The following is a 16,008-nucleotide window of genomic DNA, read 5'->3' as shown; positions in this document are numbered from 1 at the left end:
CATTGTCAATTTGCAGAATAACTTGAATGAATTAATTAAGAAACAAAAGCCAGGCAAATGTATTCAAATACTGTGACTGAGCAAATGTAATACCTTTACTATCTATATGTAGAAAGCTGCAGTAGATTATGATACAGACAGAGCACATACACATGCACACATGCATCTGTTAGTAATTACCAACCCATGATCCCAACCTTGGTTAATAGTTTTCTTTCTAAAAAAAAAAAAAGAATAGCAGAATGTAAGTTAAATTAAAAAAAATCTTGCTTTGATTCATGTGGAAGCAGAGGAACCACATGCTTTCTTTACCGTCTACTACACAAACACACTCTGACCACATACTAACATATAGACATCATTAGGCCCAGCTTTAAAATCCTTTAACGTGTAGAGGGAAAAAAATACATTCAAAGTAAGAAATTATGAAAGAGAGGTGCACACACAGAAAGAAACAAGTCTCCCTCCCTCTCTCTCCCACTCTCTCTCTCACACACACTGGGCTAAGCAAGGGTGCTGATTAGAGGAGCTGTTGCCAGGTCTGGACAGGTCTGCTGTGTATTTAGATCAGTGAGGATCATGGGATCAAAGACTAACATGATTACTACCTGGGCTTCTGATAAATAAAAAAAACCTCACTATTATTTTCCTGTCAATACACAGAGAACACACATTTGGGAAAACATTTCTGAGCATGTTCCTGTGTGTGCATGCACGCAAACACACGCAAATAGACACACACACCTCCAGTAGAACAGATGTGGAGTGAGTTGGACCAGAACACACCAAATATACAGAGACATACAAAAACACACACATGCACACTCACGTTGTCCCTTTCTCTCTCTCTCTCTCACATTCACATACACACGCATACACACACACACACACACACACACACACACAAACACACACACAGACAGACATATACACCAGCACCACTCTATAATCTGGGTAATTTGTACGTTAAAGCTGGTGTAGACAGATCATGCCTCTGGTACAGTGAACCTGTTGTGTCATTGCATTAGCTTGTTCATAAGTTGGTGTGAATTCCCAATAGATCTTTATTTGTAAAGTATAGTCGTTGTGACTTTGTTTCGTGTGAGAAGATACATTATAACAATGTCACAAGGGCATTTCTTGTTCCTGCAAGGTTCAAAGGGCTTTTATAAATTCTAAAAGAGTTACAAAAGTTTGCTTGCTGTGGCCTTTCTGTGAGGTGTTTGCATGTTCTCCTAGAGATTGTGTCGATTTCCTCTGGGTACTCCAGTTTCCGCCCACAATCCAGAGACATGCAGTTAGGTTAATTGTTGATGCTAAATTGCCTGTAGGTGTGGATGTGAGAATGGTTGTCTGTGTCTCTGTGTCAACCCTGTGATAGACTGGCGGCTTGTCCAGGGTGTAGCCTGCCTCTAGCCCAGTAACTGATGGGATCTGTTACTCCTTGCAATATTTTATCCAGAGTCAGTTCTTTTCTTACAAACATGAAAACAAATATGAAAGGATTCACATAAAACCTGCACATATACTGTAAATACAGGTCATACAGAGCTATGACAAGTAATCAGCCAGCCCTCCCACACCTGTTCATAAATTCCAGCATATGTCTTGTTTTTAATAAAGAGAACAGTGGTAGTGTGCAGTTAGATGCTGCTGACAGACTCACCGATTACCAGATAGATAACACACACATACACAACCAAGCCAGTTCCACTGGTAGATTACAACCTAATATTTTAACAATGTGTCATGCATGTACCATATGTATGATATGTGTTTCAATTAGACACATGGTATGATTTGATTTTTGCTAATGAGAAAATCCCTCGTGTACTGTGTAAGCAGCTGTTACAGGTGATTCTAAATTTACCATTAAGTTTAATTGACTCATCTATCACACAGTCAAATCTCTTGATTCTCCTGACAGACCTAAATACAGCACATGTTCCCTTTTCCTTTACTTATGTCTGATTATGACTCACTGAACAGCCAGTACTGAGCTTTCTCTGACCCCTGTTCTGTTTGTATGCATGTGCAACATTATTTAGGTGTGTGTGTGCTTACTATAAATATTGTGAACATGGTGTCTGTTTCCAGTTCTCCTTACGATTTAAGATACAACAGAGACATTTGTGTTCATAAAAAAGGCCTACATCGATTACGAGTCAAAAAACAGGGTTCATTTTACAGCTACATTAATGACATAACATGCATTAAGAAACAATACATATTTATGTGCAAAAGATGGACTGGAGACCACCTTAGAGTTCCAGTTGATCAAAAATCAAATCTGCTGGCTTGGGTACTGACACACATCCAAACATTTTGACAATTTGACATATCTGTCTGTCGCAGAACATCAACTTTAAAAGGAGGAGATGAGCAGGTTAGGAATATAAGCCAACAAGCCAACAAGAAAGGTTTATTGCCCTTATATATTTGCAGTCATACATACCAGTAAACTGCTTTTGGTTTGGGCAAACGTTGGCACGAAACACTGTGCCTGACTTGTCAGGATGTCTGCTGTGTGCGTGCAAATACTGTACACGTGGTTTTGTGGGTCTGTGTGTATGTGGATGAATGAATTTGGTGTTTATCCTGTATGTGCACTGTTTTTGCCAATGTGTCTTTGTGCATGCACTTGTGTTTATTGTACACCAAGATCCCAAAGTGACATGTCAGGACACTGATGTCAGGAAACTGAGACACTCTGAGTCTGATAAACAAACCATGCCAGGAGAAGGATCTAAACAATGTGCCACAATTGCTTTATTACTCAGTGTTTGCCCTAGGTGTCAAGTTACCGAAGTCTTTAACACTATAAAAGCCTTCTCTATGGTTCAGCACTGTGTTTTTGTGTGTGTGTGTTTGCTCTTGCTGAGGCTCCCCTGTGACTGGTTATATTGGACATGCTCAAACAAAGCTAAACACACAACAGGAGCCACAAGCAATTAGGGCCTGCCATAGTGCATAACTCCTATCTGAACACCCTCTGTTTCCCACTTGCCATTCACCACTCTTTCTCCTGCAGCACAGATTTTTAGGTCTGTGCTACAATGACCCTATATTGACAACACACACACACACACACACACACACACTCATACATATCAGTCTCAGCAACATAACTCTGTGCGGTGTGGCAGCAGCAGCAAAACTTCTGTTTGTGTGTACATCATCTGCAGCATTACAGTAAATAGATGTGATACCCACTGGTGTAAACATCAGTGGGTATCACATGCCATTGTTGACTGAAATAGGATTGTATGTAATTCTAGCAGGTAGCCTAATTCTCTGGCTTAATAGATACTGAGAATGTTTAGCAGAAAGCTGGGTGGGCCCTGTGTCTCAATTTCACCCTGTCATTGCAACAAATTTGTCATATTCATTCATATTATAAGAATACAACTACTTGCTTTTCTGAATCTACTACTGTTTGATGTAGTTTAAAACACACATTTTACATTTCTCATTTTGGTTTTCAATTCACATCTGCTAAATATATAATTAAAACATCCTGTCAGAGCGGAGTAAGTCCAGCCACAGTGACTGATGGACATAAAGTCTGAATCAGATCCTCTGGAGCCTGAGCAGGGGGTGATAGCTCACTGCCTGTGGCTTGGACTGCAGTCACAGTGAAGATCTGTTTCAAATAAATGTAAGAAAAATGGTTAAATGCAATCTGGGTCAACTTCTCTCTCCCTCTGCCCCTCGATCCCTTCTCCTCCTCGCTATTTGTCTTTCTGTCTCTCTCTTGTTGTATTTGGGCGTCTCTTTGGCCTTTTGTCACTAAACACCTCATAAGAGAGACATCTTTTTCAGCATAAAGTGAAGGAAGAAAGAATGAAGAGATGGAGCAGTGTTGCAGTTGTAGAGAGAGCGTTAGAGTGGGATGTGTGCATTTGTGCTTTGGGGGCATGTCTGTGCCAGTACCAGTTGTGTACTAATAAAGCTAATGATTGCCATCTGGTCTGCAAGCAGAGTCCCTTTCTTTTTACCAGGGCATTATTCCAGCCCAGCTTGTGTGAAACTTTTTAAAACCATTACTTTAAAGTTAAAACCCGGTTGGAATGAATGAAATGCAGAATTTGTGCAGACGATACAGATAAAGCTAGAATAATTTTCATATGTGTGTGACCATGTGTGTTTCTGTGCGTAGGCGTACAACAAGAACTATGAACAGTGACAATGATAATGTACCAGAGACACACACAGCACAAGTATTTGTGCATGAACACATTGTATGAATGAGCAATTGCACCAAAATGCAAAGTACCAATTTGTGAGTATCTCAGGGGACTGCATACCTCACAATGTTTGTCTTATGTGTGTAAACCTTTTGTAGTGGCAAGCACAGCTCTCCTGTTACACACACACACACACATGTTCTTTATGGGCTGGCTAATGGAGCTGAGCTCTTCCTGTCTCTGTGATGTGGTTTACTGTTGTTTGATGTGCTCAGGAATCCTGCATAGGAGAGCACCCCGAGCCGATCTTATCACATAAAAGCTCTTGCAATGGAAGAAGACACTCAACTCTCTTTTTTTAACTCAATAGAAATCTGTGTCCCTGTGAGGCTCGGTGTGTGTGTGTGTGTGTGTGTGTGTAGGTGCGTGTGTGTGTGTGTGTGTGTGTGTGTGTGTGTGTGCGTGTGTTTGTGTGCATGTGCACTTTTTCTCTAATTCAATTGAGTGTGTAACCTAAGGCCAAACACACACATTTGATTTCAGTAAATGCTGAACCCAGAGACCTGTGGCTCAGATGGGCCAGAGAGTTGTCAGATATGTCAGTGTATGTTACATTGAGTGTGTGTGAATAAGAGAGGAAGAAGCAGAAGAAAGAAAAAGATTTTACTGGTGTTATTTCTTTTCGATTTCATCATTGAAATGATATCCCATGTGTGTATGTTTAGGATGCAGGGATGTTAGTGCACCTGTTTAGTCAGTGTTAGGCACTAAAAGCTTTAACCATCTGAAAGCTGTGTTTGCTTAGTTTTCACATCAGGAAGGTTTTAGTTATACACAGGTCATGGTTTTTCCTTCCTCAGACCATGGGCCCGTCTCAGATGACTTTTGGCTCTCACAGCAGTTGATCATTACATCGTCATATGGGAGATGCTCCGATCTGGTTCTCTGGCCATAGACTTGGATCATGTCAAAGTTGCTCAGGCCTTTTCGCCTTCCTATTTGTCCCGCATCAAACACACTGACTATGAGAACCAGCAAATAATTTAGCATTTAATATATTCCAGGCCTTGTGCCTTTGTTGCAAGAAGATCGAATTTATTTACTTCATCGGTCTTCATATTTTTGGCTTATCGGTGTGTACATTATATAAACTGAAAACAAAAAAAAAGTACAGTGATCAAGAGTGTGAGAGATTTTTAGTTCTTTCATGGTCTCGCTTTTTGAAACCTGCATTATTTAAATATGCTTATTTTGTAATATTTTCATATTATGTCAAATATTGCAGATTAGTAAGTTAAGTCTTTTTTCTTATAAAGGCATGCTGTTTAATCATCTAGTCCCTGTGATATTGGAGTGACTGTGACTTTGGAGGCTCAGACAACAATCACCACTGTTATGTTTAAAACTAACGAAAAAAAAATAGTTATGAGGTTAAATCAGACTGCCTCAACTATAGTGACTATTTTTATACAGTGTGATTACAAAAACACAATTGTGGGGATTCTCCCTCAACGAGCTTCATCGCAATGATTGCTGGTACTGTAAGTCAAAACAGTTCATCTCAGTCCTGTGTGTATACAGTCTGACATTTGTGCACTGCAGTTTGACAAAGTTATGAGAACACTGATTTTTTAAATTTTATTTGTTATACAAAATGCGTGCTTCAGGTTAAGGTAATACACTGCTACCTCAAAAACAGCCTAACTCTCTCTCTCCAAATGTCTTCACCCTCACTATAATTTACAGTGTGTATATTTAAAGATTTTCTGAGGTGCCAGTGACAGCACATATCTGTCTTGTTTTCTGTCTTGTCCTGTCTTATTCAGGCTTTGAATATTACATAGTAAAATACAATAATAACATACTTAAAGCTTTGTATTCTGTGTATCACACCCTGAAAGTCATGCCATTGTCATTCCTCTAGCAATTCTGGCAAGATTGCTGTGTTGTTTGTTTAGTCCTGTCTCTATGCAGTCTGTCCACCCACATGAAGGCCTCTTTGGTCTTATTAACGCTGTAGTAGGTTTAAAGATGGACTACAAAAATTAAACTGTGGTTGCCATTTTGACGCTTGCTCCAAATAAACTTTGAGTTGTTTTTTTCTTTCTCTTTTCAGCGTGTTTTCCTTTCCTTTTTCTTGAACATGAAGTCCGATATCGTAAAGGGACAAACATTTTATTGCAGAGTTGTGAAAGTTAACAGTGTCTCCGTTGCTCGTGAATGGTAATTTCTCTCCACAAACAAATATAGTTTTGGTTTTTATGAGATTTGAAATCCTACTGGTGAGCTTAACTCCAATGACCCCCTCTTACTCTCCTGAATTAATTTTTATTTTCTTCTTATTCTATTTCCAGCTTTCTCCTTTCATTTCCCTTTTTCCTACTCTCCTCTTATTTCATCTTTTCTCCTTTTCCTGCCAGTCCTAAATTCTGGATACCCACTGCCCCCCAGAGAACAGTTTTCTTTCCAATGTGTCTCCATTTAGCAAAGACAAAATGAAAAAAAGCAAGACCAAAACAAAAGCAGGAAAAGTCATCACATAGCCGCTGGAACAAACTGCTTATCTTTCACTGCTATTAGCTTTCATGCTGTCTACATCATACCGCCTACTGTATGTGCACACATGCACTCGCACACCGAGTCAAATTCATGTATGCACATGCTGTTCTTTGCAAACAAACCAATTCAGTGCACATCAGCAAGGATACACAAGTTCATCCAAACTTGCTTGGGCTGTTTCCTTCCACTGCCGAGAAGTACATAATGATAATTACAGTTTGGATCTACATCCCCGAATTAACCAGATCAGACACACCAAAGCACACACACACAATCCAAAAGTGCCAGGGGCTGCTGTGGTGTATGGTGACTGGTGTGCAGTGTTGTAGCAGCCTAGTGCTGCGAAGTGGTCCTTTCTACTGTTGTTATTATAACCTCAAAGAGTACAACAAAGACCCTAATGAAGGCGGCTTTATGTAACAATATGTTACTCTGAGCAATACTAGGTACAATATGTAAAAGTAAAATTTTGACGCAGAAAAATATCCTTAAACCTTTTTAAATCGATTTTTAATTTGTGAGAAATTAAGAGATAGAAAAACACACAAAGACAAAGGCATAGACTTTTCCAGATAAAGACAGACAGACAGACAGACATATCCAAATATGCCACAGAGGGGAAAAAACAGGAGCTGGAGCTCAGGTGTGTCTGCCAACCACAGAGGCTTGGAGGTGTTTACAGTGTGTGAAAATATGCCAGTAAGCCCCATTGACTCACTTTTGTGGGTATACCAGCATTTCATGTGCCCATAATGGTAAACCATGAGGGCATTTCACTAAGCCACTGTTTTAATGGCTGTTTTACAACATAGCACATCCAACAACATATTACATGCAGCTGCATTTAAAACAACCATCTCTCTTTCTTTGCAAAATCTTTTATTTGCTGCCCAGTTTCTTGTGCTCCATCTCTCTACAACTATCTATCGGTATGTTAAATTTTCACATTTTATTTGGTGCCCTCAGTCTACATTGAGAGCATCCTCGTCACTTGACCCCCCCTTCCTTCCCCTCATTCCTTTGGTGACCCTGAGGGCAGGACTGTTGTTTAGGAGTCAGTGGTCACCTCTGGGTGCTGTGTCCTGGCCGGCCACTTTATGGCTGCAGGGCTCGCCTAATCAATTGTCCACTCATGTACACACTTAAATGTTGTCACACATGCACACACACATACACACCCAAATCTTCCAATCAATTAGCCTTGAGAATTATACAACTGGGCAAACTTGGTGTTAGTGTCCCTAAGGCCTATCAGATAGGGCTTTCCAGAGATTTCTACACCAGCCAAATGACACTAATTAGCTTTATGTGTGCGCATGCAAGTATGTGGACATGCATGTGTGTTTACGACTGACACTAATTAGCAGGGCTATTGCACCTACTTCCTCAGGACCATTTCCTGTGATAGTAATTATTAGGTATGTGTGATAAATTCCAGGCCTTCTTCCACCCATCCAGAGATAGAAAAAGAGCGAGGGACTGCATTTATGACTTCTTAATACTTTGAGGAAATTGGTATTAAAATAGTGACAATGTAATGAGTTTCGAAAAGACCATGAATTTTACTGTAACAAAGCAAAATGTAATTTTGCAGTACAAAGATGACATTTTATTGGCCTTTTTACATGGCCCCCTGATTTTCTCTCGTTTTCAATCGCTTCATTCTTTGGTTTTTGCGTGTCATAGTCATCCCATCCTTAAAATGTCAGTGTTCAGATCATAAAGTTAAAGAAGTTTTTCCTGTCTCTTTAATAACTCTTCTATCTTCCCAATCAAACAAAAACATGCATCTCTCTCTATCCTCTCTTTTTGATTAATGTCTGCCTTTATCAACATCCAGAGAGCTCAAGTCTCACTCAACTCACTCAACTCACCCTGCACAGGGCACACAAATCATCTCTATTATGACAGCAACAATTAGCATACCTGTAGCAAACAGTATGAGTACATCTGTGTCCCAGTTTTACCAAATGTACATCATAGTGTACTATACATACTCTACAGGCCCAAAACATTTAATTTACATTTACTGGGAGGCTAATCCCAGCCAAAAATAGTGATAAAAACAACCACCACTGATGTTAAGACAACAAATCTGAGACAGAGAAGTGAGCTCAAGAAATGATGGTGCAAATAACTGGGTCAGAACTTTAAACTTTTAGGCACCTAACCTATACCCAATGTAAAAACTGACTAGCACACCTCAGGTATGCATCTCTGGACTGTTCTTTACAGCCTTGAAGCTTACTGTGTGTGTGTTGGGCCCAGGTAGGAGTCTGTCATTAGCGCACTGTTCTGAACTGAACAAGGACTTAAAAGCAGGGATTTTCATGTGATGAAGCCCTTCATTGACAAAATCTCAAAGACGAAGGGTGGAGCATGCCTAGGCCCTGACATAATAACACACCTACAATCTGGATAGCCAACACACATGTCGAAGGTAAACACACGTGTCAGGGGGCACAGGAGCACAGACAGACATGATGAATGGCCTGAAGTTCCCACGAGGCGGCACACATACAAACGTGCTCAGACACAGAGAAAGGTGATGTGTAGTCAACCCCTCCTTGTCCGTGCAATACAGAGATTCCCATTTATACACTGCACTGACCCTTGATGGCTCAACATTACCCATACAATACAACAATGGCACTGTAACACCACACTTGTGCACTGTGGTAATGTGCATGCTTGCATCCACTTTAAATCTTGCATCATTTGCATTTTGTGTGTAGTGCACAAGATATTTCCAGTACAAGGGAATGTAATAACAAAGCCATACAAGTAACTGAAATGCTGCTTTACTACATACAGGAACATGTAAATACGTACAGGTAAATATATTCCAATTTTTTTTTTTGTGAGTTTGTGTGTGTCCAGGCAACTCAAAGAGATCAGTGAGTGGGGATATGACCTTGCCAGTAAGCTGGTCTCTCTCTGTGTTTAGTCCATGTAACTATGGCAATGGTGCTGTGCAGTCAGGATATTTATATTTAGATTTGAAAGTGAAAACGTCGCTACTGCTTTAAACATGGCATACAGTAATTAGCCAACAAACTAACAACAACACACTTTATTAACAGAATTGAATTCGGAGGTCACTGTGTATGTTAAATATAGCTGATATTTTGCATTATATAATTGCAATAAAGATGTTTCTTTGAGCTATTGTAAAGCCAACATTAAAGGAAAGGGCAAACAAAGGTAGATGTACCATGAACCTACAGAAAGATAATCACTTAAAAGAAAAATTCTATTCACATTTATTTAATTCATCCATCATCCTTATCCTGTCTAGTCACAGCGGTGCTGAAGCCTATTCCAGCTGTTATTGGGCAATACACCCAGGACAGGTTGCAAGTCTCTCTCCGGGCCAATACAGAGAGACCAGTCTGAGCCCAGATGTGATAAAACAGTCACTCTCAGTCACTCTCCTCTCAGCCATGCTTCTCCTCTATGGCCCTCTCCTGTTAACTACACAATGCTCCCAACCATCCTTCACAACTCAACTCCATCTTCTCGTTGTTTTTTTCCCCACCACTCCCTCTATCATGCTCCTCCTCCATTCCTCCATCGATCATTCAGGCACTCTGTCATCCTTCTTCTGTTATTTACGGTCTCCTGACTTACTCTCTTCTACAGCTACTCTGCCCTGCAGAGTCTACGGAGAGCCTCCTAATTTGTGCATGATTTCCCTGTCATCTCTCGAACTGTCATCTACCCCTTTCTCTTTAAAGTTTCCACTTTGTCATCTCTGCATCTCTATATGTGCCTGTGTCAAAGCTGCTGTTACCCTTATTTTACCATAATTTTCCATCTCTGAAATGATAACATAAGCATCATCCCCAGTGTTTCTATGGGACAGTCTGGTTCAGAAAGCCCCTGTGATGGCGTGGCATGTAGTAGTATCCCATTCAGACTATGGAAACATCTCAATGACTAGCTATTCAAACTGTCCAAACACGTAATTTTTCTACTGTGCACCTATACCCTGTGACCCTACACTCAGTGAATGACTTGCTCCTCTGGAGGCCACCTGTGTCTGTGTGTGTGTATATGTGTGTGTGAATACTGTACAGTTTGGAGGAAACTCAATCTGGTGTGGGGTGATAAAGCATGCATTGCACTGCTCCTTATACATCAAGGATTCTGTTCTACAGTATACCAACACACACACACGAACACACATAGACACACACAATACATCCTAGGAAACCCAGCATGCAATGAGAGGATATTGAAAATGATTTTTTCCCCTCTTGTCTCTTTCATTAACAGTGTTGAAAAGCCAAGGGTCTGCTCTCTCTCTCCTGTTCCTACACATGCACATGCATCAAAACACACACACACACACACACACACAGAGTTCCCCAGTTCACTAGGGAACGTGCCTCACATGGTTTGCTTCAGCTGGTCTTCTTGACAAATGCCACATTACAGCAGAGAAGGAGAAACTTGGCATGCAATCAAACTTCTCTCATGATTTCTAAGATTTGAAATACTTCAGTCTGTGTACCCCCTCCATTCCATCTTCCCCTCCCTCCCACACTCTCTCATTCTTTTCCCTTGCTTTCATTCTAACTCTCTCTTGTTACCTCTCTTTCTTTGCCCTATCTTTCCTGTTTAGTTTTCCCTGTGCTAACTTGGACCAGGGCTGTGCTGTGGGAATATGGCCCCCTTTAAAGCAGAAAGCCAAAGTTTGTGTAAGTATGTGGATATCTGCAGACGTGAATGATTATATGTGAGTTCTCCTGAGGTTGTGTGTACATTCTGCATGCGTATCTTTGTGGCTTTTTGAGATTTAAGTGAGTCTCACGAAGCTTCGCTTCTTGCAGTCCACCAGTCCTTTAATCCTTATCATCAGTGACCCTAAACCCCAGCCCCTGACCTCTTCCTACACATAGACACATACTGTACAGGATCCAATACACCACACACACGAGAGACCACACACACACACACACACACACACACACATATATGTCCCCTGTGTCCTCTACATTTACCCTTGCCAGTGTAGGCTTGCATTCAGTCAAAGTCCCAAACACAAACGAAGGGAATGCATCTACTCTGTTCCTGTTTAATTCAACCAATTGTCCCAATAACCTACTTCCTCACACATATTTCGAACAGTAATATTATAACGATTTGTGACTAATGCCTGTAGTGTGTCACTGTCTTCTTAATTTCACAAACGTATCAAGAAGCATGGATCATGTCTATGTCATATGTAATATATTTCCTCTGCTATACCTCACTAGCAATGTATTGATGGTGGTGAAAACCGGAGCAGACAGGATGTGTTTATAGACAACTGTGGGTGCTTGTGTGTGAAGATAAACAAGTCTTTCTTGGTTCCCAGCAGACTGTACATATACACGTACTGTACAGCTACACGTTTGCATATACACATTCTTTTACAGTGTGGTTAATGGGGCTTGTGGGGCGTAATGGATTTTAAAAGTTGTGTTTTCAATACACATTTAAAGCCATCCATTTTATACTGTACTGAATAACTGACATTGAAGGAATTTCTTTGCTGCATTTGACATGTAGATATGTGGCTCCATGCCCCTTCAATCACAGCGCTCAAAGCAAGCACACATGTGGACGCTCCACTGACAGATCACGGAACTCAGTCACACATTCATACATTCCCACCAACACATACTTACACATGGAAATGCAGACTGCACACTTTTTTTTCTAACTCTGTCTCTGTCACACACACAGACATTCACATGGAAAAAACAGATGCACACATACAGTATCTTTCTGAATTTCTGTTAAAGTCTATAGTATACCACCTGTCCTTAATATATGTAACTTTTCACAAGGCAGCCATATGCGAAGGTTCATCCTGCTTCAAAAAACACCTCAACACTGATGTCTATGTAAGACTCATGCACAGCTGCACATGTGGATGGGCGAGAGAATAAATGTACATAACACTAGACAAATGTGTCTGTACTGATAGAATTATTAATACAAAAACCTTGATCAATTGTTTTACTGGTCAATTGTTTCCTCCAAAAAGGATATACTGAGGGTCAACTGATAGATACAACAACTTTGCAGAAAATACGGTAAATGCAGTATATGCAGGTAGTCAGTGTGAGACTAACTTCATCTCCAGCATCTCCTCCAGCTGTTTTCGTCTCTCCTGGCGCAGACTGCTTAGGTGTCCATCCCTCTCATGCAGGCACTGTTGAGTGGAGGACAGACGCAGTTTGGTGGCATCCAGCTCATGCCGTGTTTTTTCTAAAGCTCCCATCAGTTCCTCCAGCTGTTTAGGGGAAGACATACAGTATACACAAATGAAAACTGAATTAAAACTGAGAAAATCACACATGTGACTGATTTTCAAATACAGATAGCTTTGATTGTATGACATTAGACATTTTTTTCATGAATACAATGAATCCATGAATACCAGATCTATTTTAATTTAAAGTATGCATGTATATTCTCACTGCACTTGTTTTTTCACATGGTTTGTGTGTTAGGATGACAAAATGATGTGAAATAATTGACTAAACCTAAAAATGAAAAACAGACAGACAAGGAGCAGGTGAAATGAATCAAGCTCAAAGGCTATTTGAATGATAAGTCGACTGAAGCTTCTGTTAGAAAAAGTATTTGCCTTTCTCCACTTATTTTTTCTCACTCTCAAGGGTGGTTCTAGTTTAGAGCAGGTGAGAATAGCACTCAACCCCATAACTACATCTCCTCCCTCTGCACACACATGCCCTCCAGCCACACAGACCTGTGTGTCCAACCTGTGTGCATTTGACAGAGAGGATGTGACCTCAGGGCGTTATTATCCTAAGACAGGAAGTTACTAATTGTCCAACAACAAGTATTTTACAATAGCCTCCACTACTAGGCAGGTTTTTACAGATGAAGTAGATACATGGAAATATGAATTTATCTTTGTTCAGTTCCGATGATTTGCAGTTTTGTGATATAATAGAGTCAAACAATAAACTCTGAAGCACTAAATTGCAAATGAAGAGAGAGAAAAAAGTAAAGCAGAAGCAAAAGGAAAAAAAAAGAGAGAAAATGAGTGTTAGGGGAAAGCACACCATGGGGTAGGACATGAAAAAAGAATGGGCCTCTTTTATGAAGGGGCCAAATCGTTCACACATTTTCAGGACAGTCTCCATCTCCGCCAGTTTCTAGGTGTGTTTCACAGATGTCAGATAATGTGCTCACTGACTGTTCATGAATATCACAAATGGACTTGGAGAAGAAAGCAGGAATGCAAAGCAACTGGGTAATGCAGAAATTCAAAATGGTGGGAAAATGACAACCTTCACACATATCTTTCTGAAGATCTAACAACGGATTGTTTTAAATAACCGTATATCCCTGCCAACATCAACTAACCAAAGTATCCAGTAGCTATTATCAGTAAGACTGACTCCAACTGACCAAAATCAAACTGTGTTTAATATCTGATGCCACAGACAGCTGTGTCAACCTCGAAAGCCAGTGCTCACAATAACACTCTCTTACACAACTCAATTTTTACCCACCACGTCTTTCAACCCTTATGTGCTAACTGCCCCCTCTCAGTCCCAATAATCCACCACCCAGGATAGCCCTCACTTCACAATCACATCATTAATAAGGAATACAATGCATTTTAGTGAAATTATCGACCTAATCAGCTTAGCGGTGAACCTGTGCGTGCTAATTTAGCTCAACTTCAAGGCAAAGCCCCCCAGTCAGGCTAAAGCTCACTAAGACTGCCCCAAAGCCCCTTTAGTTGCTAAGCTGATTGAGGGCTCAGAGGTAAGGGCCAAATCCCTCTTGTCCATTTGTGTTGGTGTTGCTGGTTCAAAGGCCTAGTTCAAACAGCAACGTAGGGGAGAAAGGGAAAGAGACAAGAACAGAAATTAGGAAAAAAAAGGGAGAGAGACTGTGGAGATAATTGGGAAAGACAACTTAAGAAGGTAGATGGGAAAGAATGAGGCTCAGGACAATGCGTGGATGGCAGAAATGACAGGAGGAGATAGTAAGGAGACACAGAGAAGCAGCGATGGAGTGAGAGACTTAGAAAGCGGGGGTGTGAAGAAAAGTGACCCAGGGCATTACCAACGCTCCATTTCAGCAGGTCAGGCTGATGGAAGACTTTCAGCGCATTACACATCATGAGACTGATTACTCTGGGACAGAAGGGAGAAGAAAGAACAAAATCGAGGAGAGGGTAAGGAGGGGGTGATGTGAAAATGTGTGTCTGGCAGGGTGCTCTGAAATGGTGCCAGGGTCAGGTGATGTCTTAGAAAGACCTTTCTCTCTCTGCGTTCCTCCAAAGTCCCCCACTCCACACACACACACACACAAACACACACACTCTCTCCTTCTTTAAAGCCTGAGGCACGAACAGCCATTGACTGACATCTGTGTAACTACATGTTAATAGCATGTTGTCTTGCTATGACATCAGGATCCCTCAGCGTGTTAAGTGTGTTGAAAGCACCTAGCAGTGAGGATCAGTGACTGAGCAGCTTGGGTCCCAGGCTAAATGGGTATCTGTTCATGTCAACAGTGTGACTGTGACTCTATTCTGGCTCTATACTGTAGGTGTCGAGTCCAGTCGCCAGTATGACTGCATGTTGGCTCTGTGTGTTCGCTATGTGTAGGGTCTAAACTGACTTGAATGGAAAGTGGCTTTTGGGGTCAATGAGTGTTAACATGTCACAAGTTAGGATTTCCGTGATTCTTTGGCTACCCAAGGGTAAACTTAGGTCAAGGCTGAATCATCCGCTTCTATGCGTGCAAAAAGTCCCACAGACATAAATATACTTTTCTTACGGACCTCTCAGTGGATCAGAATATTGTTTGATAAACACAGTATCCATGCTGACTGTAAGTCAAGCATGTAAAGTACAGAAATTGCAAAAAGGAGGAAAAAAACAGGCCACAGTTAACATTGGCTCTCACTAAATTTTCTAAACTGACTTTGACCTTCTCTTACTTTCCCGCTCTGTCCACCAATCTCCTGACTTCATCTTTTGGGCTCTCCTCGATTAGCTTGTCCTTAAATGTGTGTGTGTGTGTGTGTGTGTTTGTGTGTGTGTGTGAGACAGAGAGAGAGAGAGAGAGAGAGAGAGAGAGAGAGAGATAGATAGATAGAGAGAGAGAGAGAGAGAGAGAGAGAGAGAGAGAGCAAACACGTGTGTGTGTTTGAAGCAATACAGCCACCATTCTGCCTCAAAATGTTAGTTCTTGTTTAAACCACCAATTCCTCTCATGT

General features: G+C 40.9%; 1 protein-coding gene across 17 annotated transcripts in view; it reads right to left on the bottom strand.

The window, feature by feature from the left end:
- Positions 1-16,008, bottom strand: part of LOC137139756 (ERC protein 2) — a 139,882-nt gene that overhangs the window by 52,612 nt on the left and 71,262 nt on the right. For all 17 annotated transcript variants that reach the window (XR_010916391.1, XR_010916392.1, XR_010916388.1 and 14 more), the window contains one exon: positions 12,872-13,032. Coding sequence is in view for 12 of the 17 variants with exons in the window: in XM_067527463.1 (XP_067383564.1) it covers positions 12,872-13,032 (161 nt within the window). In the remaining 5 variants the exon portion in view is untranslated. The remainder of the gene's footprint in view (positions 1-12,871; positions 13,033-16,008) is intronic.

Source organism: Channa argus, chromosome 13, assembly GCF_033026475.1.
Source record: "Channa argus isolate prfri chromosome 13, Channa argus male v1.0, whole genome shotgun sequence".
Classification (NCBI taxonomy): Eukaryota; Metazoa; Chordata; class Actinopteri; order Anabantiformes; family Channidae; genus Channa; species Channa argus.
Note: the sequence above shows the minus strand (reverse complement) of the source record. Positions and strands in the feature narration are given on the sequence as shown.